This window comes from Ascidiella aspersa, chromosome 4 (assembly GCF_963924565.1).
Source record: "Ascidiella aspersa chromosome 4, kaAscAspe10.2, whole genome shotgun sequence".
NCBI lineage: Eukaryota > Metazoa > Chordata > Ascidiacea > Phlebobranchia > Ascidiidae > Ascidiella > Ascidiella aspersa.
This window is the reverse complement of record NC_139450.1, coordinates 14,530,720-14,546,070: the sequence shown is the minus strand read 5'-3', so window position 1 is coordinate 14,546,070 and position 15,351 is coordinate 14,530,720. Positions and strand designations below refer to the sequence as shown.

The 15,351-nt window shown below is 37.3% G+C and overlaps 2 protein-coding genes across 2 annotated transcripts; one reads left to right on the top strand and one right to left on the bottom strand.

Annotated features, from left to right (window-relative positions):
* The first annotated feature begins 2,513 nt into the window (after positions 1–2,513).
* On the top strand, positions 2,514–3,975 carry LOC146148093 (uncharacterized). Its single transcript, XM_083387997.1, has 4 exons — positions 2,514–2,705; positions 2,971–3,084; positions 3,404–3,612; positions 3,750–3,975. Exons 1-4 carry the CDS (start codon positions 2,514–2,516, stop codon positions 3,973–3,975), a joined length of 741 nt encoding a protein of 246 aa, XP_083244123.1.
* A 6,550-nt stretch (positions 3,976–10,525) lies between these two features.
* Positions 10,526–14,557, bottom strand: LOC146148092 (NXPE family member 3-like). Its single transcript, XM_083387996.1, has 3 exons — positions 14,127–14,557; positions 12,755–13,018; positions 10,526–11,888 (listed from the first exon to the last, which is right to left on the bottom strand). Exons 1-3 carry the CDS (start codon positions 14,555–14,557, stop codon positions 10,868–10,870), a joined length of 1,716 nt encoding a protein of 571 aa, XP_083244122.1. The 3' UTR covers positions 10,526–10,867.
* Between the last annotated feature and the right edge of the window lie 794 nt (positions 14,558–15,351).

Below are 15,351 nucleotides of genomic sequence, written 5' to 3'. Positions count from 1 at the left end.
AATTCTGAACAGATAAAATTATACTGTTAAGGCCAACAGGCAACAGCCCACGGTACTTTGGTATATACGACTAACAGGTAAAACCATGATGCCAAAAGCTCATCACCTTTTGCGAACATTAGATTGATTGCCATCTCTATATTAAACCCACGAAATTATTTCTATTACAAATGTTTACTTATAGGAGCGTTTAAATCAATTATAATAACCTAGGTATACATCACAAGTAAGGTTTGTTAATTTAAAGTTTGAAATGTAACTTTAAGCCACTATTAATTGTAGAAAAGTTTTTTTTGAAAAATTTGTGCCGTATAACTTTAAACCACGGCGACCTCTGAGGTGAAAAGCTGTGACTGTTACGAAGTCAGTGTGTTACGACCTCTAATCGTTATGTTTACCTACGACCCAGGCAAAATTATACATAACCTGATGATCATACTCAGGTTGCAGAACACATAATAATATTGTGATTTATTTGTCTGATAGATATTATAACATGTTAAAAGCAGCAAGTGAACGTCGATTTGAATGGCCTCTTTATTTATTCACCGCGACATTAAAATAAAATGATGAAGTTGTAATTGTGGAATTAAAAAAATAAAATAGACGAATAGACTTCATTGATGTGGTATTACGAAAATGCAGACTTTTTATTTCTTCTGTTCTTTAAATTTCTTCCATTATTCAATAGTCTTGCTAAAAGTAGACCTACATAAGTGTTTATACCATAGGCGCCGAACTTTCAAAATTCCAGGGCGTGTTTTTCAATCAGCACAAAATGCTTACTTGTTAGTAATCACCGACAAAACGTAATAGTAGGGCAGGCCTACTTTGTAAACCGATTTAGCGCTTTCGTATTTTATCATTGTAACAATGCGTTGTGTCTCTTGTAATTTTCTTCCAACCAGCAAATGCGCGGTTTAAAATGATTAAGGGCAACATCATGATCTCTGTCAGCGAACAATGTAATACGACCGTCGGCCGTGATACACGATTAATTAATTATATTCATAATACTGAATGGTAAAGCGTTAAGTTATACTTGCTGATAAAGGCGTAACTTACCTGAAAATCTGGCGAGCAAAGTGAGCGCGATATTTTTTGTAGTCTACCGGTATTATTTTTTAATTGCTTGAAAGTTCATTTACGTAGGCTTCATTGTTGCGCTATCTTTAAAGTACTGAACGACAAATTTGTTTTATGTTAAGTGCGATTGAAAGCTTATGACGTCCTCTTATAATATATTGAGCGACCAATTGTCACAACGTGTTTTAAGATTTAAGAGTTGTTACATCACACGAAGCAGTGTGTAAGTTGGCGTATCAAAGTTAGAAAGAAAGAAAAAACAGGTTGACACTTCTGTCTATGTTAGACTCAGCTGATGATGCCCATTTTACCAGAAGAGGTTTTACTCCGACAGAACTCTTATCAGCCTATAAGGTTTGACCTACATTAGAGTTCGGCGATCTTTTTCTATATACGCGTGTCTAAGCTAAACCTAAATGTCTCGGCGGCCCCGTATTACATTTTAACTGACAATTAAAATAGGTTTAATTAAAATAAGAAGCGATTATATTCATTAAATAATCGAAATTGGCGAAACTTCGATGGAGGTATAGTTTCAGGGTAAGCATGGCGCAGATGCATGAATAAGATTCGCGCAAAGCGCAAAAATATATCTGCTAACGGAAAATGTCACACGTTGTAAGTTTCGCACATTATTTTGGTGAACCTAAATTGTGCAACTGGTATTGCGCATCTTAATTATCATTTAAGTGGAAATTGTACACTAATTGCAAGTGCGACTTGGTCAAATTCCAGGGAGTTTTGACGCCAGAGCGTCTGAAAACGCTCTGCACACCCACGTTGGGCGCCTATTAGTGTTACATGTACACGACCAAATCGTTATTATAACGTTCGTTACTTATAGCAACAGATGTGGCTTTAACTGATCAACATCTTTGAGTCGAGGTAGGATTCTAGACCAGCGCCGGGAAAACCTCTCCCTTAAAGTTTCAATTTTGCACAGTTCGCGGTTATCCGAAAAAGTTTACAGCCACTCATAGTCGAGACTTGCCTCCAACTCCAACTCCAACTCCAACTCCAACTCCAACTCCAACTCCAACTCCAACTCCAACTCCAACTCCAACTCTAACTCTATATTAAAAAAAATAGCAACTCTAACTCTATATTAAAAAAAATAGCCAATTGAACCGAATTATCGAGGAAGTATGGTATTGGTGACCGTCGCCTTGGTTTTATTGTAGCCTACAATATATAAATAAAAATCTGTTATAAATTCCGAAACAAACGCCATTGTTTTATCAGAAAGCGTCTGTTTGCAAACAATGGCCGAAATTGTAGTGGGATTTTTCTCAATTTTGGTAAAATTGAGAAAAAGAGAGGAAGTGTTTAGAGAGCTATTTGAAAAGTAAACGAGTTTAATCGATTTTGAAGCGATTTTGCGTTATCTTTATCAACATAGTGGAATTCTAAAAAGTAGTACAGTAGTGATGAATTACCACGGGCAGGATTTGGTCTTGCCAAAGGAAAGAGAGATTTGTTCAGCTCAGGGTTATGACGTGAGCGATGAGTTTTTGGGCGGTGGAAATATGGGCCGCGTGTTTTTGGCCGAACCGACACTGGAGAAAATCGAATCTAGCGACAGATTAATGCTCGCTTGCCCAGAAGATGGCCAGCTTAAGGTTAGTAACTGCTTAATATTGTTTTATGTTTAACAAGTTTGCATTAATATTAACTAAACATAAGAGAAATTTTTTGAGTAACTTTGCTCTTTGGTTTTATGAAAAAACAGAGATGTTTAGTTTAAAAAATAAAAACAGCACTTGTAATCATGGCAAATGGCGTGAACATGACAAATGCTATAGCAAACGTTAAATATATAATTTAAATAAAATATCAATGTTACGTTATCTACTTTTTAAAGATTCTAATGTGTTACTTATACAGGTTGCGATTAAGATCGTGTATGCTGATGTTGGTGCCATTGCTTTAAATAGCCTCGCCAAGTACATCCCGGGTGAAATTTCCAACTTGGACAAGACTTTTGGACAGCCCAACATCGTACGTTAATTAGCAATAAGGCTATGACCCAAAATAAAACATGGCCGAGTATCACTGGCGGTCGTAAAAAGTACCTTAAAAAATATAAATGTATTACTAAAAACGTTATTATTAATACGAAGTATTATTACGAAAGCAAAGCTTAAAGGTATCATCCAAATACGGATATCGGTAGGGTATTTAAAGTTTATGTTTAAAAAAGTGACCTTAACTAAATACGCCAAACACCGTATGTAAAAAGTTATTTAACTTGACGCACGTTGTTAAAAATTTATTTAAATTGACGCACGTTATCTTAAAACCAGGATTTTTTTTTTAGATACAGTTACTCGACGTCTTCGTCGGCTGCAAACGAGTTTTCATTGTAATGGAGTTTGCTGCCGAAGGCGATTTCCACGATTTATTTTGTCGCCATATTGCCACTTTGGATCCCGGTAAAAAATATATGGAGGAAGACGTTGCCAGAGCATATTTCGTTCAGATGGTGAAGGGAGTGAAACAATTGCATGACCGCGGCATTGCGCACAGGTAAATTTAAATATTTGATATAAATTTTAGTTATATTTATTTTTTAAAGTTGTCCACCGAACACCTGCTATTGTTTGCTCAAAAAATGTTAGTTTTGTTGCTTTAATCTTGTATTGTTATGCTCTTGAATTGTTTAGAGACATAAAGCCGGAGAATTTCTTTGTAACCGAAAACGGGCAACTCAAACTGGGAGACCTGGGACTTTCCGTATGCCAAAAGGAACCGGAACTTGAAAGCAGCGTTTTATGCGAAAACGATGCGGCGAAGACGTTTTGCGGTAGTTGGGATTATGTGGCACCTGAGGTCTATTTGAAGCCAAAGCCGTTCTATGACCCTTTTAAGGCGGACATGTGGAGTTTGTAAGATATTTTTTTGTGAAGCCATTTTTTTGGGAAAAGTTTAAGACTTACCCAAAGCACATTACTTATGAAATATATTAGAACAAATTTGAAAATATCTTGCAAACCAACTAAACTGAATAAACTTATATACAACAAATTTTGAAAGGTAATGTTTTACAGGGGTGTCCTCCTATTTTTTATGGTCAACGGCACCATTCCGTTTAGAGCAACATCAAAGGAACAGCTTGGCGCGCAATTTGCTAAAGCAAATCAAAGGCGCCTGCAATTTCGCAACGGCCTATCAATGGGTAAGCTGTTCCTTAATTCCTTAGTAAGTTTTTTGGCTTAGCATGATATGTAATCAGTAACCAGCTATAATGTTCTATTTAATAATTAATCAGCATAATTACGTAGGCTGTCACTTGCTGATCAATCGTTTGATCAAGCGTTGTCCAACAAAGAGAGCATCCATTCGAGAAATATTTAAGGATCCCTGGCTCGCGAGACATAAAAAGTCGACTACCAGCGGCGTAAGTCTAATTTGCAGTTATGCCAAAAACTCACGTCGTTTTTTTTACAAACTCGACTCGTTTTGTATTGCAGAGTTGGTCACCCGGTCTTGCAAGGGAGATTGCAGCGATTAAACGAAATCTAAGTAAGTGTTAAATTCTTATTTTCCGTCCAACAACGAATTTAGTCGAGCAATATCTTATCTTTATTCTTTGACCTGATGAAGCACGGTTGTGGGAAATTTGTCAAAATACAATTCAATCCAATTTGTTTTTATACAGTGCCACCTGATTCCTCTATTTGAAATTAGACAAATACGGCTATTTACAAAGATATCTTATCTATGTAGCTTTCCAATACCAAGTCCAAAGTGCGAAGAACTACCTCGTTCGGCGTAAAAAACTCTTAATGGAGAGAATGGATTTCCTGTTGAAATCCGGAACAGCCCAGAAGGGTCTTAGCGACGCTACAATCAGAATACGACTGCCGCAACAAGGCGCAAGTGGAGAAAGCGTGGACGAGATCTGGCGAATCGAAACGTGTCAAGATCACTTCGCTGCTATCGACGCTGACCCACTAGAGGGCGCTGCACCACACCTTGAAAACCCCGAAGTAAGCTCAGGGATAATTTTTTGCACGCGTTCTTTATAAAGGTCGCTCGTTTATCGAAATAAGTGGTTCTCAACCGGGGTGCCACGGCGCCCTGTGGTGCAATTTCTAATGCATAATGGTGCCGAGAGATATTTGAGAATCTTTAAGAATCTAATTTTTGCTTAACTCTTATAATTTTTTTTTGTAAAGGTTAGAGTGGAATATACCTAATTATAACTTCATACGTTATGTAGAGTTGATGTATGTTGTTCCCGTTCCGTTTATTGTGACATTCTAGTATATTGCCTACGGAAAAAGCTTGTATGGGTTCCGCAATCTATTTGTTATTTCTGAGGGGTGACACTAGCCATAAAATGTCAATAGTTTATATAAAGCTTCGTAATTTCAGCGGCGAAAGGCCGGTAGAAGCAGCAGGGCTGGGTGCGAGGGAGACACCGCATATGAGCATCATAAAGAGGAAGAACAAGTTTTCCCGCTTAAAAAAGGGGGTAAGAAACATTGGGGACACTTTATCTTTACTCAAAAACTTTAAATCTATATAAGAAGCTCTATTTGTGGCGCCGAGACAATTAACTTTCTGTTCTGCGTGAATTATATAACCCTTCCATGTTTGATGTTTCGCATCCTATGTTTTTATTAAAGTATTTCACATTGGTTTTGATTAAAAATTGGGCTGTTACATATTTAGTGAATTTGTCTCTAAGCTAGTGTTTGTCAAACAATGCCAAGTTGTACGCCTCTTTTTAAAAAGGTTAAATATTGCAATGTTTTGTTTCAATACTGATTACTATACGTGAAAAAGAAAATAAGCTTCTTATAAGTTTGTTAACTTATTTTAACATGAAGCAAGGTGTTGCATTGCTACATGAGTTAGTACTGCAATCGTGCGAAAACTATAATTCCATTTGGGCCTTGTACAATTTAACTTAAGAGACCATATTTAACGCAATGTTATTCATGGAAATTTGTTACTTTTTTAGAAGTTAGTAAAGACGTTGAAGAAGGCAAGGGTGCCGGATGCCCTCGAAAATATACAGACAGGACCAACATACCTCTGCCAAAATATCTTGCAAAAGGAATGGGTTTAAAAGTTGGGCGGGGGCGCGTCACCCTACGTCGTGGAATTAAAAGGGGTAAGTAGCGGCGCCAAAACTTGTTTTTTACTCCTATAATCAATAATACTGGTTGTATAATTGTGCCTCAGGTGGAAATCAGCTGGTACCTAATCGCAAGAAGGTTTGTGAACTTCCCCAGAGAAGATATACAAATAAAACTGGCATACCCCTGCCTAAATATCTTGCGAAAGTAATGGCCAAGAATGGACTGCGGGAACACATTGGAATAAAAGTAGTTTCGCAGCAAAAGTACACCAATATTAGTAAAATACCACCTCCTAAAATGGTTGCAGCACAAATAAATACCCCGAAGAAACGCCACACCGTTAAAGGCCAACAAAAAAGTAAGGACTATTAAGGGGCCTTGTGTCTTACTTTGCAATGAATGCTTAAATCCTTCAAAGCAGTTTTATTGCTTCAAATATTTGTCAGTTGTATATATATATATATATATCATGCCGCGTAACTTAAACACTGCTGATATGTGCCAAAATAAACTTTCATTAAAATAATAAACATTTTTGTAACAAGTTATGCATTTTGATTTATAGATGCTTCGAAGCAACTTGTTTTGAAAAATAGTCAGGCTACAAACGGAACAGTTGAACGGAAAACACGTGGCATGGTAACGAAATAAACAATTTCTTTTCTGATAATTTTATCAAATGTGCTTTGATATTTTAACAATATATTCTTTCACAGTACATTACTACATACACAACATTCAAAAAAAATATATACACTAACTGTATCGTAAACGCTTAATTTATAAAAGAACATAGACTGATTTATTATTGTATATTGTGTTTCAGCATAGTTATTGTGGACGTCGTGTGTATCTTGAAACCTAATTTATTTTCAAACATACTAATCAGTTTATGTCGAAATTTATTTAGATATTAAATTTTTATTCAGTCTTTATGTTTTTCCAGGAGCAAGAAATAACTTTAGGACAAAACGTGTTGGCTCCAACTTTCCTTCCTCGTAAAAGCCTTTCCAATAGACCAGTAAGTGTTTGTGTAGATCACGCTGTTGCACTCGACCACTAACTAATTTCTTTGCAACTATTTTTTTGTGTTTTCATTAGAGCTTGATTCCACCAAGAAGGCTGCGAAAGGATTATCCAAGTGCATCATGTCGTCAACTTCCTCTTGCTGTAAGGAATGTTGACGTACGGCGCTTTACCAATATGGAGAAGAAAGGAAGCATACCTAAGTTGTTCGAGGTGAGTTTTATTGTCGATTACAAGGACGAATTCATCAACAGTAGTGGCTTAAACTGAATTTTGGTTACCGTTAGCAATGGGTAAAACTACTATGTTTGTTATAAATTAAAGCCAGCTTTAAGCAGATACTTGCCTAAGAAAAATAAGTTAATCAATATAAGGCGTAATCCCACTTTCATCAATTATTTAATTTAACCATTGTACCCTCTTATGTCTTTAGCAACTGAAAAGCGGTTATATAAAGCAGTTGGAAATGATTGAAAGCAACCGAATCAGAAAAGACGAAAAACGTGCGTTTAACTATACATCTCCTATATACATCCCCAACACAGTGTAATTGTAAAGTGATTGCCATACTTTGCAGGAGTAAAAGATGTGAGAAATCAATCTGGCGATGCTTTAAAACACAAGAAGTTCAACAATGGCCCGAAACATTTCCAAACAAAGATACCCAGAGTTCCAGCGCCGACAAAGAAGTCACCATCCGACAACGAAAATAAAATTGCGACACGATACGCGGGGCTCCTTAAGATTACAGAGTTTCTGCATCTGCCGCGCCATCCCACCAATGAAGACGCGACCAATATTAAAGAATACTTAGCGTTGAAGTGTTCCAGTGACAACTTCGCTGAACAAACACAGGCATCTGGAGACAACGAAGTCATCCCCGAGTCGAAAATAGGCTATGGGTTTGCCACAGTTAAAGGCTCGGTTGTACCTCCTTTAAAGAAAGATGCCATCAACGCGTCACCTAGAAAAAGCAGAAGCTTTCTTTCTCAAATTGCTTCAAAACTTAAACCGAAAAATCGCGCTAGATTCTTACGCGGCAATCGAGTTTGCCCCGAAAGTGTTGTTGAGCCTAATATACGCAGCAGTGTAGCGGACAAGAGTAACATCCGCTCCAAATTATCGCAGGTCACTTCCGCTCAAAAATTATTGCATGTCGGACCAATCCACAGCAAAGATGAGGTTAGGTGCCGGAAAATAAAGGCTGCGTCGTCAAACGGCTGGAAATCTCCTGAAATTTTTTTGGCCACACGCAAACCACGAAATGAGACATCCGCATTAAATGACGCTCGCGACCCGGCGTACCGAAGGGTAAGTGCGCGTTCTCAAGTCACCTCTAATGTTACTTCACAGAAAAGTGACAAAAAGGTTCAGAAAAAATACGCAAATCAAAGGCCATTGCAAGTTCGAACCACAGAGCCTCCTGAAGGTCAGAACGTGAAAAGAGCAGCTAAAAATGCCCCCCCAAAAAGGCGTAGCAATCGTTCCTGTCCTAATGCCAAAGACAAAACGCCAGCAGGTTGGAAATCCCCCGAATTTTTCTTTCCGCGACTTACGCCGCGCATGAAATCTACGCCACAGGAATCGGTTGCAATGGACGATGCAGGTCATCTTGAAAGCTTTGAAAAAGGTCAATCTTTTGATGGGTGGAAATCGCCAGAATTTTTCATCCCCGCAACATCCCAACGCACACGTTTTAATCCCCATGAGACCATCGCAATGGAAGACTTTGATACCACGAAACGTTGTCCAATCGAAAGCCCGACCACTCCTACAGAAGATTTCTATTTGATATCACAACCAATAAGTAGAAATGGCGAAATTAGGGAATCTATAGAGTACGAACCAATTGGGTCGCCTGCTAAAAAAATAAGTTTTCTTTCCCGGGTTGCCTCCTGTATCATGCCTAAGCAGCGTGAGAAACTTTTTAGAAAAAAGAAGGCGCCTGAAACTCTACTACAACGTACAATCGCGAGTAACATAGAACTTAGCAACGACCATAGCACAAACAATATTACCATCCACGACACTGAAGAGCTCACCCAACCTGACAATGGAAAAACGAAAGCTAAGTCGTCTCACGGGTGGAAATCGCCAGAACTGTTTTATCGGGAAATCAAGTCAAATGGAAGGTCTAAATCAGACGAAATGAGTAAAGAAGCTTCTGGTGTAAATACGGTTTGGAAAACAGCTGAACTATTTTTTCCTCCAATCGTCACAAGTATCACGTCCGATCAGCAAGGCTCAGATAAATTGAGCGGAAATAATTATGATGAAAAGCGTAGGGGGTGGAAAACGCCCGAAATATACTTTCCTGAAATCTGTTCAAGCAATTTGTCCAGTCGTCAAAATACGGTTAAAGTGAACAAGGAGCTTGAACCGTCCTTTCCTCAAATAATACCTTCAAACCAAGGTAATGGAAGTCGAAAAGCGGCCATTCTGCGTCGATTGAATCATTTGCGAGGAAAACGCTCCAAAGACTAATATCGTATAGCCGTATAGTCATAAAACTTTAACAGCGGAGCTATACAACACCTACACGTTGTTGTAACTGGTTAAGAAAAATATTTTATTTCCAATTGGACGCTGAACCGACTTTAACGTGCACTAATAATTAATGACAAAACACTAGTTGCATAGACGACCGCGATGCATATCGCCGAAATGTCAGGCTCTTTGGACGGCCCAAGTGATTGCATCTCGTTAACGACCAGTCAAGTATAGACATGGAGACGAACTGCATTTGAACAAAAAGTTAACAGTTTTAACTGTGTACTACCAACTTGGCGCTCATACTTTTTATGCTGACGTGCTTTGAGTGATTTTATTTGAGTTTTTGTACTACTTGACATATGCTTAATAAATTACAGAAAAACAATTCCTGAACTTAATTCTATGTCTGTTCCATAGAAACATTACGATTTTAATCGCGATTCTTGCTAAACAACGCAATGCTACCATTGTTAGACGTAAAATTTAACTTTACATTCTTATACGTAAGCAAGTTTGTTGTACGTTTTATGTTGCATATTATCAAAATTCTAAAACATTCTACGCATATGGCCAATACACCTTGAAGATTTCCTTCCTAAGGTAATTGTGCTTCTAAAAACGAACCAACAAATACAATTTTATAGTATTAACTTAATAAGCGTTCGACCAAACCCCTGATTTACTGGGATTTTAACTAAGGAAATGCATTTTATTTTTCTCATACATTTCTATATTAACTTATCACAACTTTATAATAATCTGAGTTATAGTGTAACCTGAGTTGCCGTATTTTATCTATGTAAACCTCGTTTAAATACTCGAATAAGGGACGGATTATTTAATGCTTTAATAGCGACAACAGTGGCATGCAAATTTTTGACAAACTAGGTCAATGAATCTCGCATAAGAAAAAGCGATTTATAAATAATTCATTGCCAACAAACGAACTGCTAAATAAATTAATAAACAAGGTATTCATAAAATAACATTAGTTGATTAGTTTGGTGTGCCAATTTGGTATATTGATCAGTTATAACATACTTTCATCATTTCCTAGAAAAGTGTTGTAACAGGGATAGTATGGCATGAAATTACATTTCGTTTTATTTTTGTGCCTTGTTTATCGCCATGTCTTCAGAGAAAGGTTTATGAAAAAAAAACGTGTTTGACTATTAGAATTCAGGGCAAATGAAAGACAAGAACAGGGCAATGTGTTGCGCAACGTCTGATTCCATTGGGTGGTTATCTAAAGTAAGATGGGCACTAGTTAATGGCCAGACATCCACTAAACGTACATAGGGCAAATCGCTAAATATAGCTATAAATATCTTGCACAAACGATAGCTAAACCATTCTGTGGGTACTGGAATTTTCGAATTTTTGTGGCGAATACAACCTCGTATAAATATCGTTATTTGCGGCATCCTATTCTTTAGAGTAATCACAGACTTTTTCACAGCTTCTATGCGCTTCATGTACACAGCTGTGTCAATTAAATCAAAATGAAGAGCAAGATTTAAAACAATAAAAACATTTGCACCGTTTTTTTGTTTTATGGATTCTAAAGTATCAACGATGTACGGTCTACTTGAAGGTGGGCCTTTTCCATGCAAAGGCGAACCATGGCCCCTGTAAATAATCGTTAAATTTAAGTCCTTGCGCTCCGCTGTGCGTGGTCGTTGCCATACCGAGGGATTCCCTGGCTCTATTTCCGTCATTTGTAAGTTTTTTAAAAGTAATAGAAACCATTGCCTCATTGTGGAATCTCCTATAAAATAAAGAATCTTGTTTTTCAAGCATTTCGGTGCCCGAGCTAAATTTTTAGTGTCGGGATTTGAGCATTGCAAAGACTTCCAGCGACCGTCGCTGTAAAGTCCAGTATGGTGTCCTAAATGGCGGTCGAATGCGATTGGAGAAAAACCGGTCGTTTTGGAACAGGGTGGAAGATTGCTAAACGCAGAATAGTTCGTAGGTTCGACAAAAACAGAAACTCCCGAGTTTAGGATTTTAGCTTTCCAATTGACATATTGCCTGAACAAAGGTTGCCTATTTCCCATCCAAATAGATGAAGCCAGGTTGTTTTTAGCTGTTATCCAGTTAAGAGCTGTGCATCCTCCTCTTTTTGGTGGGTAACAATACCACGATACCCCCTTCTCAGGTTGGGAAAAATTGCAGGGAATCTCAGAATTCATTCTGTGAAAATATGGTTAGTTAAAGTTCAATTGATATTTAGGTATGCAAATGAAATACGTCTTATAGGTTTATCAAACTTAAAAAGTCGACGATGATGGGTAAATGTGGCGTTGTTCTGTGTACAATTTGTACTGTTAATAATTGAGTTTTTTAGTGGCGTCTATAGTAAAGCGATATCATAAAACTATTTCGACGTAGCACGGGTGTTGAATATAAAATCAGGCAATAATGGTGACCCATGCCAAAATTCTTAAAAGTAGGGATGTCTCACAATATAGGATCGGAGGCGATAATCGACACCAATGGGTAGTATCAGCACTCGTGATTATGGAAGTATCGAGATCACAAATTTGGTAAGGTTATGATTCAAGCAAAACCACAAAGGTTGTAAAAGAGATCCAAAAACAACTTTATTCAATTGGTAAGGTTATGGTGCACATCGGAAGCCTTCAGAGGGACTAACCATTAACTGTTGACCAATCAAGGGTATTAGTGCAATGCCAGGCAAGAAACATATAGCTTGCAGTGAGGTTTGAACTGGCAACCTCGACCATACAGGGACCGTCGCTCTCACAACCAAATGGTGTAATGGTCGTTTTACGACTTGCTGCACTTAGAAACCTAGCTGATGGAGTAAAAGAACCACCTTTGGTCGAGGTCGTTAATTCAACCTTATTTTGGACTTCTATAAACCATAACTTTCTTTCCAATAAATATCCTTGATTTATTCATTGATTAAGGTGAGCCCATGTAAACGTTTACGGTGCACCACCATATTCGAGCCATAATTGTTGATTAGTACAACGTTTGAAGCTAGAGGACTACATCGCAGTTGTACACACATGCGTATGAATTTTTTCAAGAACCTCGTTTTCAATCCAACGCTGCACTCTAGCTGTTCTCCGTTGAGGTACGTTCCAAAGAAAGTGACGCCTCTTCCGACAAATCCTGATGTCCAACTGAGGAGCTGAGCAACAGCTTCACTTGGATGTACGAGCTCAACAAGAACCCCAATTGTTCCTGGCCAAAGCAGAGGCACGTTCAATGTGTAGGTACCGTTACGATGGTCGATTGCGTCTGTTGCGATTGCATCATAGGTAGGTTCACCGTCTGAGTTGAGACGAACCAATCTAAGATGTGGTAAATAAACGGAGGTGCTGCAATTAGGGTTGTAAAATAAAATCATAACGTAGCCGATACCCGATGTTAAGTGTCAGTATTGGTAGGCTACTTGGTCGATTCTACAGTGGTATTGATGCCGATCCGATAAAAATAAAATTTAAATTTATGCCACGATTTGCGAACGCAGTTATTTTATATTTGTAACGGTAAATAAATTTATGAAATAAAGTTGGTGGGTGAGTTAACTATTTTTCTTGACACCAAATCAAATTTCGGCGTAATAACAAGGAAAGAACGACCTTTTAACATTTTAACTTATTATAATTCGCTTGTTTAGGCATAGTTATGACGTCATTTGGTAGGCTATCGGATCGCGATACTTGGTTAAACAATCAGGTGTTTGTTTCGAAATAAAACGTCAGGTATCGGACATCCGTATAGCTTCTGTGTAATATTATCATCTATAAACGGTAACTCATGATGTTTATTTTTCAAATGAACCCTTGACTTATTTGCAGTCTTCTTTGTTTGGCGATCATTTAATACATTGTTTTTTTGGTTTTAGATTTTTTCTTTTGGCTTCCTATTTAAAATTTAGTCGTGATTTTCAGATACTGATGACTCATAAAATAGGAGTAAAGTATGTTCGTCTATTACATCTTAGCAGACGGCTTTTTTCTACCTAGTTTGAATCTAATGGCTGTTTTCTTCAATATTTTAGAAGAAAAAGTTTAAAATTCGCTTCGGTTTCGGTAACCCCTGTTAAATATCTAAAAAAGTAAATGTAACCTGTTTTGGAAACAAAACAATAAATAATACAAGCTCATGTCAAATTCATTGCAATCAAAAAACTTTTGAATTTTATGCTTTTGCCGCAAGATTGACATCATTCGTACTGTATAACGTTTGAATATTAGATAAAGTTTCAAAACAAAATATATCTTTCATAGGCTGTTTTTGGCTATGAAGTGCCTCCCTAAATGAAATTGCTTAAATCGGTTATTGATACTTATTACAAACCAAGAAATTGTGTCTAAATTGTAACATAATTATCGCAACTGTAGGGTAAGCACAAATTATTTGACACAAAGAAGCCATTCCTTATATTTACTTCACCTAACATGAAAATAATCTCCGCCATGATTTTTTGGTTTTCCCAATCCATCTTTTGCCAAAATAACAGCTCTCAGATGTTCACTAGTTTTATATATCCGCTCAGGTTCCAGCAATTCGAGTTCAGTGAAAACGGATGAGGTGGAGTCTTCTATTGGCACAGGCCATTCGTATTTTCCATCTTCAATCCCAACAATGTAATCCGACACTTCTGGGTAATATTTCCTCCAAAACTTGGTACCAAAATATTTTTCTGGCCAAATGGAATTGACATGATCTTCAATATTGTAATTTTGCAATGTTTCTTTCTGTAAGTCTCTGTCTGGATTTAACTTGAAAGTGATTTTATCTATTATAAGATTACGATACAGCCAGCAAAGGCCAATCAATTGAAGTATTACACTTACGAAGAAAATACGTGCATATACGGACATTTTCACTTTTTTTCTAGCAAAAAAACGACTGTAGGCCTATATTTCTGAAATTTGTTTACATTAAAGTATAATAACTTTAAATTTAAAAGAATTGTAGGCTACGATATATTTTTCCAAACAACACAATAGTCCTTCCAAAAGTATAAGATATTCTCAACCATGTTATGTCTCGGTCCACTTTTAATATTCAGTTTTGCCTTGTGGCCCACATTCATCAACCATACTTAGCTTACTTTTTACTTACCAGAACCTATTTCATTGTGAACAATACGGGTATAGGGCGGTAGAAATAGGACGGAACGGTATGGTCTGCGCATTTAACAAGAAGAACGGTAAAATATGTGCGTTACTATATTTTACGCGAATTTAGTTATGCTATTTGGTATGTTTTAGCCTATTTAAATACTATTTTAGCCCAAATGCACGATACATATACGGTGGCACTTTCTAAACTAATCCATAAAAATGAGCTTTATGCCTTTCGACTTTCGCACCGATTTGACATGTGATTGATTGCAGATTTAGGGAGAATTGCCTTTACAAATTGTTATCGAAAATATTGATTATTACCATAATATATCAACGAATGAGAGAATCATCTTTGGGTGTTTAGTGTTATATTCAATTTTTTTAACACAGGGTTGTCCAAGGTTGACAGCATCGCGTACCCCAATATTTTTTTGATATTCTTTGCGGGCCACATAAAGCGGATCAATGATTTTCGTTTGGTCGGGCATGAAATGCTTAAACATAACGACAAAAAGCTTCGTCCAAAAGTAATGTAATAATGAGAC

What these genes read in the sequence shown, in the direction of transcription:
- LOC146148093 (XM_083387997.1), top strand. Translation starts at nt 2,514, where the DNA reads ATGAATTACCACGGGCAGGATTTGGTCTTGCCAAAGGAAAGAGAGATT. An exon ending in CAGAAGATGGCCAGCTTAAG is followed by an intron (nt 2,706 to 2,970) that starts GTTAGTAACTGC and finishes TTACTTATACAG; the next exon opens with GTTGCGATTAAGATCGTGTA. An exon ending in GACCGCGGCATTGCGCACAG is followed by an intron (nt 3,613 to 3,749) that starts GTAAATTTAAAT and finishes TGAATTGTTTAG; the next exon opens with AGACATAAAGCCGGAGAATT.
- LOC146148092 (XM_083387996.1), bottom strand. Translation starts at nt 14,557, where the DNA reads ATGTCCGTATATGCACGTATTTTCTTCGTAAGTGTAATACTTCAATTG. An exon ending in GGAGATTATTTTCATGTTAG is followed by an intron (nt 13,019 to 14,126) that starts GTGAAGTAAATA and finishes ACCACATCTTAG; the next exon opens with ATTGGTTCGTCTCAACTCAG. An exon ending in AGCGTTGGATTGAAAACGAG is followed by an intron (nt 11,889 to 12,754) that starts GTTCTTGAAAAA and finishes ATATTTTCACAG; the next exon opens with AATGAATTCTGAGATTCCCT.